This window comes from Olea europaea, chromosome 22 (assembly GCF_002742605.1).
Source record: "Olea europaea var. sylvestris chromosome 22, O_europaea_v1, whole genome shotgun sequence".
NCBI classification, from domain to species: Eukaryota; Viridiplantae; Streptophyta; class Magnoliopsida; order Lamiales; family Oleaceae; genus Olea; species Olea europaea.
The window spans coordinates 8,318,047-8,336,469 of record NC_036258.1 but is presented as its reverse complement, the minus strand read 5'-3'; the positions used below and the strand labels follow the sequence as shown (position 1 = coordinate 8,336,469).

General features: G+C 36.0%; 2 protein-coding genes across 2 annotated transcripts in view; one reads left to right on the top strand and one right to left on the bottom strand.

Annotated features, from left to right (window-relative positions):
• Positions 1-12,592, top strand: part of LOC111371121 — a 39,114-nt gene extending 26,522 nt beyond the window's left edge. The window contains exons 14-18 of the mRNA XM_022993030.1: positions 8,937-9,018; positions 9,654-9,779; positions 10,358-10,438; positions 12,056-12,181; positions 12,260-12,592. Coding sequence (XP_022848798.1) covers positions 8,937-9,018; positions 9,654-9,779; positions 10,358-10,438; positions 12,056-12,181; positions 12,260-12,313 — 469 coding nt within the window. The 3' untranslated portion in view covers positions 12,314-12,592. The remainder of the gene's footprint in view (positions 1-8,936; positions 9,019-9,653; positions 9,780-10,357; positions 10,439-12,055; positions 12,182-12,259) is intronic.
• A 1,980-nt stretch (positions 12,593-14,572) lies between these two features.
• LOC111371603 (E3 ubiquitin-protein ligase BRE1A-like) lies at positions 14,573-18,119 on the bottom strand. Its single transcript, XM_022993670.1, has 2 exons — positions 17,562-18,119; positions 14,573-14,993 (listed from the first exon to the last, which is right to left on the bottom strand). Exons 1-2 carry the CDS (start codon positions 18,040-18,042, stop codon positions 14,728-14,730), a joined length of 747 nt encoding a protein of 248 aa, XP_022849438.1. The 5' UTR covers positions 18,043-18,119; the 3' UTR covers positions 14,573-14,727.
• Between the last annotated feature and the right edge of the window lie 304 nt (positions 18,120-18,423).

Sequence of the window (18,423 nt, the reverse complement as noted above, 5' to 3'; positions counted from 1 at the left end):
CACCATGGATGTCACGTTTTTTGAAGATAAACCATTCTTTCCCAATTTTGCAATCCAGGGGGAGTATGACACTCATGAATTACAAAATTGGGATTGGTCAGCCCTCCTTGAGTCAAATCCAAGTACATCTCATCCACAAGAATCATCACACTCACCTAACTCATCATCTGAAATAAATCCACCACATTCACCCGAAACAAGTCCATCTTCTGTGATCTATCCTAAACATCTCAATCTCCCTGATGAAGCAATAAAAGTTTACACAAGAAGAAACATACCTCAGCAACCCGAACGGAGCCAACAAAGTCAAGAGACTTTCCCAAGTTCAATTGATCCTGAAAGGTCACAAAATGAGGCAGGTTTCAGTCCACAGTCAAGTTCTGAAAAGGTGGCAGAGAGTGATCCAAAATTAGATCTGCCTATTGCTAAAAGAAAAGGCGTTCGATCATGTACTCAACACCCACTTCATAGCTACATCTCCTATTCAAACCTATCACAGAAATTCCTATCTTTTGTGACTTCTTTGGATAAAACCATGATTCCTGGTTCAGTTTGTGAAGCCCTGAAGGTCCCTAAATGGCAAACAACAACCTTAGATGAGTACAATGCACTTGAGAAAAATGGCACATGGGTCCTAGCATCATTACCACCTTGTAAGAAAACTGTGGGATGTAAATGGATATTTTCAGTAAAGCAGAAGGCTGATGGGAGCATTGATAGATATAAGGCTCGGTTAGTAGCTAGAGGGTTCACTCAATCTTTTGGAATTTATTATCAGGAGACCTTTGCTCCTGTAGCCAAACTTAATACAGTACGTGTCCTATTATCCATTGCTGTCAATCAAGACTGGCCTCTATTTCAGCTTGATGTGAAAAATGCCTTCCTAAATGGGGACCTAGTTGAGGAAGTCTATTTGGATATACCAGCTGGTTTTGAAACTGAGCAAACAAGGGGAAAGGTGTGCAAACTGCAAAAGGCCTTGTATGGGCTCAAACAATCACCCAGAGCATGGTTTGACAGGTTCACCAAGGTGCTCAAACAAGATGGTTACTCACAGTCTCAAGCAGATCACACATTGTTCATCAAACAATTCACAGATGGGAGAATCACAGTGTTGATTGTCTATGTTGATGATATAGTTCTGACCGGGAATCACGAGGGAGAGATGAGAAGACTTAAGATTCTACTATCCAAGGAATTTGAAATCAAATACCTCGGACATCTAAGATATTTTTTGGGAATGGAGGTGGCCAGGTCAAGTAGAGGAATTTCAGTCTCACAACGCAAGTATGTTTTGGATCTTCTGTACGAAATCGGTATGAGTGGTTGCAAGCCGGTTGAGACTCCTATGGACCCTAATACCAAATTGATGCCTCGGACTGAAGAGTTAGCAACGGATAAGGGACAGTATCAACGCATGGTGGGGACGTTGATATATTTGACACGCGCTCGGATATAAGCTTTGCAGTCAGTATTGTTAGCCAGTTCCTGAGTAATGTTCAGGTATCTTAGGTATCTTAAAAAGGATCCTTGAAAGGGGTTAATGTTCAGGAAAACACTTAATCAATCCCTTGAAATTTACACAGATGCAGATTGGGCCGGGTCCCCTATTGACCGAAAGTCTACATCTGGGTACTGTTCATTTGTTTGGGGAAACTTGGTGACTTGGAGAAGCAAAAAAACAGTAGGTGGTAGCCCGCAGCAGTGCCGAGGCCGAGTTTCGAGCATTAGCTCAGGGTATATGTGAAGGAATTTGGCTAAATCGACTAATAGGTGAACTCAAGATTGGAACTTCAAATCCTATTAAGATGATGTGTGATAGCCAATCAGCAATTGCAATTCCAATTCAGCAATTGCAATTGCAATTGCCAACAACCCGATTCATCACGACAGAACGAAGCATGTTGAGATCGATAGGCACTTCATCAGTGAGAAAATAGAAGGAAATGTGATTTCTCTCAACTATGTGCCCTCTCGGCAACAAGCAGCAGATATTTTAACTAAGGCCTTGTTTCGACCCAACTTCATTGAACTAAGTTCTATGCTTGGTTTAATAAACATATACCGCCTAGTTTGAGGGGGAGTGTAGGAAAACAAACTAGTCAATTAGAGAAGTAATTACTTTCCTATCATTATGGTCTGAATATTAGGAGTTAGTTTCCTAATTTTTCTAACTGATATTTTGTATACCGTAGATAGATAGGGTAATTTCTATTTTCTAGGAGCTGATGAAGGATTTGATTTTCAGAGCTTTGTGTATATATATGTATTAATTCTGATCAATAATATATATGAAAATATTCCCAAATCCTTACTGCTTCATAAAGTGATTAGTTGTTTTTCCTAATCTTTGGGAGTGTTGCGAGGGTAGTTTGAATTTTAACTCGAAGCCGTTACTGGTTGCATATTAATAAATTTGCATGATAAAAGATTAAATTGATTAGTTGTCCTAATTTTTGTAAGATTAAGATGACCCTGAATAATTCATTGACTTCACAAAAATCAAATCTCAAATTTCTTAAGATACAATATATGGGCCTCTGTAGAACTTTGATCTTTTGTTGTTTAGCCGTGGAGATAATCCTTGATTGAGCTGGTGGAATAAGAAGATCCAAGTAACTAATCCCAGATGAGGATCATAGAAACCTTTATGTAGTTAAGTTATAGAATATATGTTGTTGGATTTTATGCGTAATATTAAAGAGATAAAAAAAGAAAATCAACACAAGTATTTTACGTGGTTCGGCAGTGTGTCTACGTCCACGAGAGCGAAGCGGAGATTTCTTTATTCAGTTGTGTGAAATAGGGTTACAACATATTATTTATACTTACCCTAGCCTTGACCCATATAAGACTTTAAGGCCCGTACAGAAAATACCCCTGTACCTTACGGCGGGGGCAACCCCCAACCCATTCAACATCCCTAACAACCAGACAGTGAATTAAACCCGCTCCATTCCGTTCGATGTGCTCCACTTCTCTTACTCAACTCTGCGCCGGCATCAGCCCATTTGATTCAAGACCTGTATTCCACTTTATATGAGCTACATGCACAACAAGCTCCACCTTAGCGAATATTCACCTCTTAGGAGAAAAAACATAACCTAGAAAACAACCACACCATCTAAAACCAATGCGTTGGGACACATCTTCTCTAACACCTAGAGATGTTAATCAAGTTCAAGCAGTGCTTGAACCTATCCATTGTGATTGGCTTTGTCATCATGTCTACTGCATTTTCTGAAGTATGCACCTTCTCTAACAACAGCTCTTCTAAAGTGACCAACTCTCTTATTTTATGAAATTTCATATCAATGTGCTTAGTTCTTGTATGATAAATCTGATTCTTCGCTAGGAAGATGGCGCTCTGACTATCACAGTACAGCTTCATTCCATCTTGCTTGATCCCAAGTTCCCTAACAAGTCCTTTCAACCACAATAATTCCTTGACTGCCTCAATTGCCGCCATGTACTTTGCTTCAGTTGTAGATAATGCCACAAGTGACTGCACCATTGATCTCCAACATATGGGTCCACCTGCGAGTGTGAAAACATAATCTGTATGGGACCTTCTGTCATCCAAGTTCCCTGCATCTACATATCCTTGAACTGAAATATCACCATGTTGTCTCTCAAACATGATCCCGCACTCCATTGTACCTTTCAAGTACCTGAAAATTCACTTTATAGCTCTCCAATGTTCTCTACCAAGATTAGCCATATACTTACTAACCACACTGACTGCATGTGCTAAATCTGGTCTGGTACACACCATTACATACATCAAACATCCAACCGCGCTGGCATAAGGTACCTTTGACATCTCTGCAATTCTTTTTCACTCTTTGGGCACTGATTATTAGACAATCTGAAGTGATTTGCAAGTGGTGTAGCAACTGATTTTGCATCTGACATGCTAAACCTCTCTAACACTTCCTTCAAATAATTTTTCTGAGTTACCCATAATTTTCTGGCTCTCCTATCTCTGTTGATCTTCATGCTAAGAATTTTCTTAGCCGATCCCAAGTCTTTCATATCAAACTTACTGCTCAACAAAGATTTCAATTTGTCTACCTCATCAATGTTCTTAGCAGCAATTAGCATGTCGTCCACATACAACATTAAGAAAATATATGAGTTATCCTCGATAACTCTGTAGTAAACGTAACAATCATACTCACAATGACTGTAGCCAATCTGAATCATATGAGAGTCGAACTTCTTATACCATTGCCGTGGAGACTGCTTAAGCCCGTATAAAGACTTTTTCAGTTTACACACAATTCCAAAAACCCTTCTAGTTGCTCCATGAAAATTTGTTACTCCAAATCATCATGAAGGAAAGTAGTCTTCACATCCAACTGCTCTAACTCCAAATCAAAATTAGCCACCATTGCTAAAACAATCCTGATGGAGGTGTGTCTGATGACCGAGGAGAAAATTTCATCATAATCTACTCATTTCCTCTATGAGTATCCCTTTGCTACTAATCGAGCCTTGTATCTTTCTCCTTCCTTTTCTGACATTGCTTCTTTCTTTCTGTACACCCACTTACACCCTATCTGTTTCTTACCCTCTTGAAGCTCCACCAAATCCCAAGTATCATTTTTATGCATTGATTCAATTTCCTCCATCATAGCCTCTATCCATTTACCTTTCTTCTGACTACCAATGGCATCTTGAAAAGTTATAGGATCGCTATTGCTGGTAATGAGTGTATAAAAAATCGAATCCTCGAATCCATACTTTGCTGGTGGCTTGATAGTGCGACGTGGTCTATTTAAAGCAACACTATGATACTACTCCACCTCTGACCCATAACTATCTGCTCCCTGAGCATTAATTTCTGTGTTAACATTGTCTAGCTCTACTTGCACCACTTGGCTCTTACGTCTGGCCTCGTCTAAATTGAGCTTCTCTTTATCTGTAGAAGTTTTAAGCATGAATGTTTCATCAAATACTGCATCCCTACTTATCACCATCTTCCTTGCCTCTGGATCCCAAAACTTGTATCCCTTTACACCTTTTACATAGCTAAGAAAAATGTATTTTCTTGATTTCGGATCAAGTTTGGATCGCTGATCACTAGATACATGCACATAAGCCAGACAACCAAATACTCTCATTTCAGAATAATCAACTTCATTACCTGTCCAAACTTCCTCTGCAACTTTCCCATCTAGTATTGCTCGTGGTGATCTATTTATGACATAACATGCCATGTTCACTGCTTTTGCCCAGAAGCTCTTCGAGAGCCCTTCATTCAGCCTCAAACATCTTGCCCATTCTGCAATTATTCTCTTCATCCTTTTCGCTACACCATTCTGTTGCGGTGTCTTGCGAACTGTATAGTGCGGCTGAATACCATGCTCCTCACAGAATTTCAGAAATCGTGAATCTGTATGCTCCGTACCGTTATCTGTCCTCAGATACTTAATTTTTCTGCCCATCTGGTTTTCTACTTTTGCTTTCCATAATTTGAACTTGGCAAAGGCTTCAGACTTGTGCTTCATGAAATATATCCAAACCTTCCTAGAGAAGTTATCAATGAAAGTAATAAAATATTGAGATCCACCTTTGGACAACTCCCTCATTGGTCCCCAAACATCTGAGTGCACGTAATCAAGAATGTCCTCTATCTTGTGCTTTTCCATCTTGAACTGTACTCTAGACTGTTTTCCAAGTACACAGAACTTGCAGAAATCCAGCTTGCATGATTTTACCCTCTTCAACAAATTCCTTCTTGTGAAGTTCAACCATGCCACGTTCTCCTATATGCCCCAGTCGCATATGTCATAGAAGAGTGTCATCCGACTCAGATTCTGCTGTAGCAACTCCACCTACAACTGTATCCCCGAGTAGTTTGTAGATATTCCCTACTAATTTCTGACCCTTCATCACAATCATAGCCCCTTTCTTCACTGTTAGCGTTCCACACTCTGACTTATAAGAGTAAACATTTGTGTCTAAAGTGCCTAAAGAAATTAGATTCTTTTTCAACTCAGGTACATGCCTAACATTTTCCAAGATTCTTATCACACCATCGAACATTTTAAATTTTATGGACCCCATTCCAATGACCTTACATGATGCATCATTACCCATCAGAACAGATCCAAAATTACCAAACGATATGAATGAAACCAATCCCGATGAGGACACATGTGATATGAACAGGCTGAATCAAGTACCCAACAGTGATTTAATTTTACAGAATTACCTGCAGAGACTGATAACATATCTCCATCTCCATCTCCAGAATCCGAGTCTCCTTCTGCAACACTAGCTGAGTTTGAGGACCATCACATTTCCTTTCATCACTCTGCTTCTTATTGGGATAGTCTCTCTTCAAGTGGCCCATTTGATGGCATTTGTAGCACTTGACGTTTTTCTTGTTTTGATTCCTAGATTTTGATCTTGTGTTCCCTTTAAAAGAAACACCCTTGTCCTTCCTTCTCCCACGATCTTGGTAGCCCTTTACGATCAACCCTTCACCCTGTGAAGTTTCACTAGTACGCAGTTTCTGCTAGTTGCAAGCTAACAGGGCTGATGTGATTTCCTCCAATTCGAGAGTCTCTTTACCCCATGTCAACGTGGTCACCAGATGGTCGTACGAAGGAGGAAGTGAGCACAACAAGATCATTGTCTTGTCTTCATCATCAAACTTGATTTCAAGTCGCAATAGATCGCTGATGATTTGATTGAACACATTGGTGTGTTGAATCAGATCCGTACACTCAACATCTTCAGCCCGTACAGCCGCTGCTTCAGATGCAGCTTGTTCATAAGAGACTTCGACATATAACGACTCTCTAATTTCTCCCAAACCTCTGCCGGAGACTCAACATCCATGACATGATACATGATTTCGTCCGCCAAACAAAGCTGAATTGTACCAACTGCTCGCGCTTCGAGCTCTTCCCAATCGACATCTGACGTACCCTCTGGTTTCCTCCTGAGATAGTGCCTTCACCATCCCTTGCTGCGCCAACAAATCCTTCACCCTTCGCTGCCATAATCCGAAGTTCCGAAATCCGTCAAACTTCATCACATCGAATTTTGCAATCGAAGAACTCGCCATCTGAACCTGGCTCTAATACCAGTTGTTGGATTTTATGCGCAATATTAAAGAGATGAAAAAAGAAAATCAACATAAATATTTTACGTGGTTCGGCGGTGTGCGTAACGTCCACGAGAGCAAAGCGGAGATTTCTTTATTCAGTTATGTAAAATAGGGTTACAATATTTTATTTATACTAACCCTGACCTGAGCCCATATAAGACTTTAAGGCTCGTACAGAAAATACCCTTATACCGTACCCAACCCATTCAACATCCCTAACAATCAGACAGTGAATTAAACCCGCTCCATTCCATTCGATGCGCTCCACTTCTCTCACTCCACTTCGTTTCACGCCAGCATCGGCCCATTTGATCGAGGATATGTGTTCCACTCTATATGAACCACATGCACAACATATGTCCTCTCCAAAAAGAAGGCAATAAGTAGAACTAGTTCCTTCAAGATATTCGTTGTTGTCAAAGTACCTACAATTGGTGTTAGGCTTCTCTTAAGTTACAAAGATGCTATTTTTCATCCTCTGTTTTAGACCCTTCATGTACAAATTCTCCCTTGTTTTTATTGGCTATTTTCTTTCTTTTAAGTTAAGATGTTTCCATTTACACATTGGTCTCAACTGTGGAGAAATTTCTAAATTGTTCTAAGTTTATGCTTTTTCCTTACGAGGTCAATTGAAATATTTCAAGTATTTAACATTTTCCATTATTGTTAATGAATGCAGAGAGAAGATTTGAATGTGTCCATGGCTTTTAAAAGTACAAGAATTGGCAATACTATGACAAATAAAGGAATAAACATAGTCTAATTAGACATCTGATTTGTAAGAATAATATGAAAACGGCCAAGTGGGCATCTAGCATATTGTCTATAGTACATATAGAAAGGGTAAATTAATCAGCTATAATAATGATCAAATATTTCAGATTCCCCCTTAAGGAGATGCAAGTGTATCTTGCATTCCAAACTTTTCTAAGATTTGATGAAATATTGAACTAGGACCCCTTGGTTAGTACATTGGAGACACATAGGCATGCACACTTAATTTGTTTCAAGTTTTTCTTTGATGAAATGTTGATCAATCTCCACATGCTTCATGCAATCATGATGGTTAGAGTATGTAAGTCTTCAAGCTCAAACTTCTTTACTAAGTATTTATTGTGGAAAAGGCTGAGTTTGTTATTACTTAAATCTCCCTTTAATCATCTCTGGTCACTAAAATATCTTTTACATAGACAATTGAAGTAGTTACCTTACCTTGAAGAGAATGTTCAACACAAAGGATACATCAATGATGACATGTTTTCCTAGTTGGTGGGTGACAAGTGACAACAATATACACCTTTTTGTGGCAGACTACTTTGGAAATTGCAATTAAAAGCCATAGGATTGAGTATACTTCTTGAATTGTAAATATGAATGTATGAGGTGCAACTGTAAACTTTTGGGGGAAGATTCCCAAAAGTTAGGAATAAGTGTGGTTAGCCTTTGATCTCGATTTCACAAGTTAAATTCAAGCAGAATGGGTGCCTTCATGAGTAAATATGGGAAACCATTTAGCATCTGAAATATTAGCAATAAGGGAGGTATCACAAACATCATAGTGGATCAAACTAAATGGAGAAGAATTTTCAAAACCAGGTATTGGAAATGAAACAATGTTTAGCAAGTTTACAAAAATCACAGTGGAATTAACGCACATTGTGAAGTACCAAATTTATGTAACCAAACAACATTTTTTATATATTCCTTGCCATCATCCTCTGTTAAATATTACATTTTTCATAAATGGTTGTGTTAGTTTTTGACGAAGGTAGTTTTTGTATATGTTATTTATTTAATTATGTCTCTGTAATAGGCACGGAAATATTTCTGTGACCATGTATAATTTTGGATCTCCTAGAGTTGGAAACAGAAGATTTGCTGAAGTCTATAATGAGGTAATTTTCATGGTTTTATTTTATGTAGAGCTACTATTCACAGGCCCATTTTTCTCTTCACACTTCTTTTTTCTGCACCTGAGACCAAATCCAAATTTTAACAAAATTACTCTCTTCACACAGAATATTTCAAAAAGACTCTTGAACTTACTAGTTACTCCTATGCAACAACACCAACTTGTTTCTTGCCACCCTCCCACCCTTCAATAATTCTTCCTTCTGTCGGCGTCATGGATGCCTCTGCAACTGTGTTGATCTTGTTGCAGTTACCCATGTATCACTTGTGATGGGGAGGGGAAAGAGGGAAAATAATAAACTTCTATGATAAGAGGATTTCCCATTTTTTAATTGAGAGGGAGAAAACATTAGGGGCGTTAACACGCTCGTGCAATGCAAACAGTCAGCAAGACTTCATGACACTATTACCTTTGATCGCTTGTGTTGGTTGAACTGCATGACAGATGTTATACAGTCTTGTGATTGACACTGAGTTGAGAGATTAGTTTGGAAGCCTACGTATTTTTCTTCTTTCAAAAAGAGTTCAGTAGTTAATGCTGATATCCATTGTCTTCAAGTCTTGAACCTTATAAGGGATGATGGGATGAATTTCTCTTAAACTCGTTTTTGGATAGCAGAAAGTGAAGGACAGTTGGCGTGTTGTAAATCATAGGGACATAATACCAACAGTTCCACGGTTGATGGGCTATTGCCATGTAGCTCAACCTGTTTATTTGGCAGCTGGAGAACTTGAAAACGCAATGGTAAGTAGCTGGCTCTAGGGATTTTCATTTTGACAGCATAGCAACTATTATTCTCAAAAATATTTACATAATTGGCAACCTATAATTTCCTTGTGAAATAGTATTTTTTACCTAGTTGATCATTGGTTAAACATTTTATGAAATATCTCTAGTAAAATTAATACTATTCACCTTCCAAGTGGGTTTGAAAGTTGAATTTGAGCTGAAGTGATTTGTTAACTCAAAAGCAAATTCTGAAAAAATTAGAAGCATTTCAATTTTTTCTCAAATGATGAGTTGAGGAGCCTATTGCATAATTAATTAAGCCTGACTTGGAACATTTTGAATTTTCCCTATTTTATAACACATTAAATCCTTCATACCCTCAGGAATCTCCTGATTTGTCATCAAGCATAATTCACATGCTTCCAACATCCCATATATGTTCATTGAAGGCAGATGAATTTCATCCGATTTGTTCAAAAAACAAATCATCTATTATTGTCAATATTGCTGGTTATGGCATCTATTAACATCTTTTCTTCTCTTTCTTTTTCTGGTGAAGTGATAATCTTATCCAAAATGTGGAACTATTTCAGGAAAATATGGATATTCTGGAAGATGGATATAGAGGTGATGTTATTGGAGAAGCGACGCCTGATGTTCTTGTCAGTGAATTTGTATGGTCCTACTACTAATTGTACCTCTTGTTGTTATGAATCCCTTACCTCTCAGATTTCCCCTTGCCTTTTAATAATATTTGCTATGCAAAATTTTTATTGAATGTTTAAGATAACATATTCATGCTCTTCGTTTGCCTGTTAGCCATTATTGTTCTCAGTGTGCTAAAAGTACATTATTATGTGTTAAAGTGGTAAACCAGCAACAACAAACAAAACCTATTTTCCAATAAATATGAGTCAACCATATGAATCGATTTTTCGTCTTCATTCAATCTACCAGTAACTACTTCCTAAACGATTTAGAGTATGTTTGGTAAAGCTTTTTCAAGCTTATAAGCTAGTCAAAAATTATTTTATCGCATTCCTAGGACCCACTACTCTTATCCACATATTTCATAGGACCCACACCTTATAATCTACAAAAAGCTTTACCAAACATGCACGTAATGAAAATAAAATCTTTTACAACAACATTAGTCCATTTTGGTCTGTGAATAGCTTCTTTAGGCATACAAAATACATGTTCCAACCATCCAAGTTGTCTTTCTCTTAATTTAACGTCAATTCATGTGATATCCTCTTGTCGATGTTATGTAGCCAGTTTTGAGCTTAGATAAAGGAAGTTGTGGTATGTTGATAGTCGACATGACACTGTCCTTCTCAACAAGTATAAAGTGATACCTATAACAGTTTATTGTTTTATGTGATTTTAGTTATAATGCATGTATTAAGAAAACGGACATGTGCATCATATCGTCCTGCTAACTTGACTTCATACTTTGAGCATATACATTTGTCCTATTCTTTTATCGTAAACTTGGCTTTTACCATATACCTCTTCTTTCTATTTCACCCAAAAGTTCAGAATCATTATTGTTAGGTTTCATGGTTAATGAACACTTCGCAGTTTCATATGGGCTCATGGTAGATAAAGTTGATATTTCCAATGTAAATAAAGAACTACAAAAAAGATAAGAGAAGCTTGAGAATTAACTGACCTGTGAAGATTGTGTGTTGACAACGGGGGCTGAGGACAATGGTGAAGAAAACGTGTCTTCTGTGACTTATCTTTATATATAGAAGTGCCCATATGCATCTCTTCCTGTGACTGTAGACCTTGAAATGATTTATAAAAAGACTCGTATCTGGTAACTCTCTTAGAAAGTAGTAGTGTCAAGTATGCATTTGAGGCTGTTTAATAGTCACGCGTTTCTGTAGTTTGTTAGTGTCTTTAGTCAGGTGAAATAGACTTTAAAATACAAGTAATTGGAGTGTTAGCATGTGTACTCCATGTCAGCTGCTGACAGAATAACCCAATCCTTGTAGCTGTTTTTCTAGCTCAAAATTTCTAAATAGGTCTTATACTTCATCATTTTTCTGTCTTTCAATGAAATTATTGATGTTTTAATTATTATTATTTTTATTTTTTTGAACTTTAACTATTTATTTATAAACACTTCACCTGAGAGATGTAGCAGCATCTTTTGGCATGCATCTATAGAATTGTGAACTTGCTTATCAAAGATAACGATTCTTAGTCGTTGACCTAGCTCTTTGCCATTACGCTTCTAAATATAGAATTCTGATGTTGCGTCTTTTATTGGTGGCGAACAGATGAAAGGTGAGAAAGAACTTGTTGAGAAAATTTTGAACACAGAGATAAATATTTTCCGGTCCATTAGAGATGGAAGTGGACTAATGCAGCATATGGAGGATTTCTATTACATTTCACTGCTAGAGGTACCAATTTTTTTCAGAGACTGAGATTCTGTGTTACTTGCAAGTGTAAATATCTGATGGTTAATTCATCTGTTTCAGAATGTCAGATCGAACGTGTCACAACCAGTTGAAGACCAAAAGTTATCTATTTAAGAAGGATGTTCAAATATGCCCCAATAAGTCACATAAATCTGCCTTCATAAATTCTTGCATATGGTTTACCACATCGGAAAGTGCAGTTTCTTCTACCGAATATAAAACTGTCTCAGGTATCTTAATTGGAAATTATGTTCAAAAGATCTGCTTCGGTACTGCTTTGAAAATTGTTGTTACAAATTATATTCAGTGCATGAGAAATGTATATATATTTGTATACACACACAATAAATTTTATGATATTTGTTGATATTAAGTTAACAAAATCTATCAATATTTTGACTAATTCTTTTTATTTCGCAATTTTATAATGTTGGATACAAACTATCAAAGGAATGAATCGTTAACTCTTTCCATATGAACAGAAAAAATGTTCATAACATTGACGCAGTTAATTATGAAATGATGATATTTTTTTGAAGGTAACTTTATTCTTTTGAACACGTGAAGGTTTTATCTTTTATCTAATAAGGAAAGCAAAATATTAGAAAACCTCCCTTTGGACCAATTAAAAAGTACTCGTCGTACATTCAGATGAGTCCGATTAGATATCAAATAGGAATCAGCTTTTGATTGCATAAGTTGGTACAACATTTAGTTGTTTGATAGATTCCATGTTGAGATTTTTGTGGTTGAACCTTGTAAGTTACTCATAACGCTAGCTCCACATTACTTGAGTTTGTCAAAGGTCATATGATTACATTTGATATCAAAGTGACACACTTGATATAAGCATGAGTTTGATATATTTGATATCCCTGGATTGGTAAAACGGCATTGTGAAACCTTTTGGTGCACACCATCAGATAGTATTGCAGTACGATGGACAATATATTGGCTTCTTCTTTGTTTTTTCTTTTAAGCCTATCCAGTGTGGCCGAACATGTTACAGCAGTATTGACAGTACCATAAAAGACCCCAACCAGTAGATGTGGGATCTTTACGAGAGCTTAAAAGAAATTGTCTGTGGTAGTTTTGATGGTATAGGAGTACTGTATGGAAAACCAAAGGTAGATAACTTCTTTCCTACCCTCATTTTTACATGGTTACCATTCAGACATTTAGAAGGATATGAATTTTACATCTTTCATGTCCCTTCGAGTGCTTTTTCATGTATTATTGTTCGGTAGTGAACTTTATGACCAAATGAATATTGACTTTACAGTGTAATAGTGCATAAAGTATCAATTAGTTTCACACGCTTAAATTCAGGTTTAGGATCGTTTTCATGGACTCCGTTTTTGCTTACAAATCTAATGATGGTTAGAAATCTGTATATAAAGTAGGTATAAATCTTCGTCCGTACTAATTATATGTGTTATGACTTGCGCTACTACGTCTTCGTGTGCTAATATGTACATCTACGTGCAAGTTGTTATCCATTGTTCCTTTTTTAATGAATAGTGCCTGTTGGGTTTTGATTCTTTTTATGTATTCGTCTTCATTTATATATGTCATGTTTACTTCATAAATGAAATTCAAAAAATGTGAAAGCAGTATAAATATGAATTCATGCATTATAGTTAATTCTAAGTTATCATAGGCTAGTTTTGCATCTTTTAGACTTCAAATGATTAAAAAATCTTTAGTTACAAGTTACTTTTTTTTCTCTAGCATGCCTTAGAGACTGAGAAAATACTAAATTCAACCTTATGTGGTCTTACAGCTCTGTGATCTCTGCATTTGTGGTCAAAAAGTGGTTGAGCCTTTGTGGTCACAGGTGACTCGTCACGGTTTTGACCTGGTCCGGCCTGCCAACCCTGCCCATAAAGCGGGCCATGTTGGTCTGGTCTAGTCCAACCTGTTTTACACCTCTACTTTTACGTAAAAGTTGGGGTGTGTATTTAATAACACGATTTTTAGGCCAAGGTTTATTCATAATACCCGGAGCATCCCTTGTTCCAACAAAAAGTGTATGTACCTACTCACATACTTAAAGAAATATACGAATTACAAAGTCAGGAAGAAGAAATGTACATGGCCCCATTGAACACAAGATATTTATGTTGGTACCTGTTTCCATTCCCAACCACCAAATCTTCGCTCTTATTCCCTTTCAGTCGAGCTCTTTAGAATCTTAGTCATCACATGTCTACTTCAGATGTCTATTCTGAATTCTTGAGTTCTTGTTAAAAAAAAAAAAAAAAAAAAACTACATCGAGCAATCTAAACTAAGAAAATTGTTATAATGATTTTCCAGTTCTCAATTTATTGACTTACGTTTCGTGAAATACAAGGAATCTTACTATCAGTCGATTAACATTAAGCTATCTCAACAAGAAAGTTGAATAGATGTACTTAAAAAACAGGTTTTTAGATATGTAGAATGGCCTAAAGGACCTCAGAAGTATCTGAACATCTTATAATCACATATAACACTTAATATATGCTGTTTTACATATGTAGTAAATTCATGGAATAATTTTTGGCCTGGATCGATACTGGGGATGATATCGGTTGTGACCTTGATGCAGAGCTGGAATTGCCTTCTTCCTGTGGCTCATAATTCTCAAACTTTGTCTTAGTATGTCAATCTCTCTCTCCCTTTTGCATTCTTGCTGCTTCAATGAATCTAACTTTGCTTGCAGAAATTCAATTTTTTCTTCCTTGGCTCTTAGTTCCTCTTCCATCTCCAACAATATTTCTTCTTCCTTGCCTTTCCAACAAAGTCTTTCTTCTACAAAACAACCGAAATACAACTGATTAACTATGCCTTGTTCCTCATAAATTTGAGATCTGCATAAATCATATCTCTTCGCTACATTAGGTTTATTGCACGTTGATTATTCCTGCTTATTTACCTGAACTTGGAAGTGAATATGAAAATATAGTCGGAATTTTCTTAGCTTCTTGAACCAAAATGATAAATATAACATCCAAAGTAGTAGGAAACAGTTACACCAGATAATATCCTTTCAAAATATTAAATTGGTGGTCACGCCTTAGAACTGAATACACAATAAATTACATGTCAAGCTCTAAAGCAGCAATACAAATAACTAACTATAAAGAAACCCACTAGACCTGGGCATTTTAATCGGAATCGAATCTCCTGAATTGAAACCGAACTGGAATCGGAGGTTCCGATCTGGTTCCCCGAAAAAATAAACTAGGAACTTGAACCGAGAACCAATAACCAATAACCAAATGAGTTCGGTTCGTTCTTGGATCCTAAACAAGAATAGTGGGTACTCGAATAGAATCAATTTTTATAAAAAAAATTTATTTACAATTTACAGGCTGAAAAAGCATATAAAATCTAAAAATCGTACTTTTGGCAGTAATTAGTCTAAAACTTTAAACTCTAACCCTAAAAATTAAGATTGACTCTTATTTTTTTACATCTCATCTTACATCATATTGTTGCATTTCAAAGGTTTTGTGTTAATGTTTACAATTTGATCTTTTTATAAATCAAAAATTTCAAACAGATTGTGGTATAAGTTGATAAATTAAAGCGTTTATTTTTTGCAATTCAAGTTTTTTACTTTCTTGTATTTTTAATAACAAGTGGTTTTTTAAATTTTTCATAACGCGTGATAATTGAATTTGATATATTCATGCTTGCGCTGTGTTATACATTTTTGTTATCTTAAGTTCGTGGTTCTCTTATATATATATATATATATATATTACTTTTGGCAGTAATTAGTCTAAAACTTTAAACTCTAACCCTAAAAATTAAGATTGACTCTTATTTTTTTACATCTCATCTTACATCATATTGTTGCATTTCAAAGGTTTTGTGTTAATGTTTACAATTTGATCTTTTTATAAATCAAAAATTTCAAACAGATTGTGGTATAAGTTGATAAATTAAAGCGTTTATTTTTTGCAATTCAAGTTTTTTACTTTCTTGTATTTTTAATAACAAGTGGTTTTTTAAATTTTTCATAACGCGTGATAATTGAATTTGATATATTCATGCTTGCGCTGTGTTATACATTTTTGTTATCTTAAGTTCGTGGTTCTCTTATATATATATATATATATATATATATATATATATATATTATTCAAACAGAGTGAGTTCAATATGTAGACTGTAATATTTTGATACTATATTGTTATATATATAATTAGTATTTTTTATATCAATTCATTTTAAAAGTAGAAGAAGTTAAGCATTAATCATAATTAAATTATATGTCTACTATGTCTCTCTTATAAATTGAATAAGATTTATGATGAAAAATAATTTTTTCTCAAATTTAATTTCATTTTTGATCTTTATTTTATTTTATCCTATTTTCGTTTAATATCCAATATTTTCCTCCTTGAAGATTTTTTAATTGAATTTTCTTCATTGCACAAATATTTTCGAGTAGCAGTGTATTAGGTATATATACTAAAAGGGTTTATGTGAAATATTTAGTAAATAAATGTATATAAAAATGCTATGGGTAAAACCAAATCGAATCGAAATCGATAGTTCAGATTTGGGTTTGGTTTCAGTATTCACAAAGACCTGAATGGTTCTATTTGCGAATTACCAGAAGCATAATGGATGGTTATGGGTATTGAATTACCTGGATTGTTTCACCTAATGCCCAAGCGTAAAACCCAGAATTTGCATCTTTGGAGGGGTAGATATTTAAGACTTAGGATTCCATCTTAAAATGTTAATTTTATTAAGAGGAATAGTCCAAGTCCTTTTATGTCGATTTATATTTTCATTCTATTTGATGTGGGATTTATTTTTTAATACACCCCCGTAAGATGTTGGCTCGTTTGAGCAAACCAATTTTGAAATTCAGTTGCTAATTTTTAAAATCTTAATTGGATTGAATTGCTTGTTGAAATTTAATAGATTCTGATATCATATTAAGATTTGGAGTTCCATTTTGAAAGGTTAAACTTATTAAGATGAGTAATTCCCTTAACAGTAGACACCAATTCCACTTCCAACTTCGGAAAAATGACGAGGAGCAGCCATTAAACCCCATAAAGCTAAGGGTAGGCAATCTTGAAAGCATGTCTAGATGAGGTTGGGATGCCTCGAATGGATCAAAGAAGGTGGGGGTAATTGACCACATCCTATAGGGCGTTTAGTTGATGAAATGCTATGTTTGGCTTATGAAAAATCTTTTTAAAACGAAAGGATCATCTTTAATCCCATTTTCAAGTTGCCAGTTCCATGGCAGCAATGTACCATGAGCGAAATACAGGATGCTGGAGCCCCTAATATGGTCATATGTAGTTATATAATGATGATAATGCAGATGACAGGGAACTGTGGGTTTACCTTGATGTGTCCTTTGAATAAGGTCATCAAGCTCAACCTTGATTGCAAAATATAGCTGTTTCCACTTCTCGACAGTCTCCTCTCGCCTGGCTTGTTTCTCCTTGATATGCGCTAAAATGGAACTTTTGTCGAATATTAGCCATTCATTATTATATTTTTCATTCACCATGACACTTTCCTCCGTGCATCTCAACCTCTCCTTTTTTCCTTCTAATCTCTTCCTCAACTTCTTAACCTCATCTTTTAATCTCCTCCTTTCCCTCCTCCACTCAGCTTGTTTAAATGCGAAAACCATCAACTCGCACTGGTAAGCTTGATTTTCACTTTCTCTAATGCTCATTATTTCATTGATCTCCCCCTGTAGAAGCCTCACCTTGTTTTTCAAGCCTTCCACCGCTTTCTTACCAGGGCTGCTCTTTTCCTTAGTTTGCGAACAACCCATACTTTTGATTCTTCTACTGATTTCAAGCTTGAGTCTCATAGCACGACGACTTTTCAAGATTGAGTCTCACACAGAATTTGAACGAACTTTAGATTAAACTTGAATTACTCGTGCCTATTTGAAAGACACTCCCCCGTGATACCAGGTACTAGTGGAGCTACATTCCTAACATTACAATGGTTCTTTCATTAACACAATCATTTATGGTACTGTCAAAGATGCTCGTGAAAGAGGGGGGCCTCCATATTTTAGATGTTGACACGGACTAGACTTTAAAGTGACTTCATATCAAACCTTTGATGAACATGACAGAGCAACAACATTTGTATTATCATTTAAGAGAAATTTGGAAGTATTGGCTGATTATTGACAATTTTGCAGCGGAATGGTCCTACGGATTATTCATAGAATATATGCATG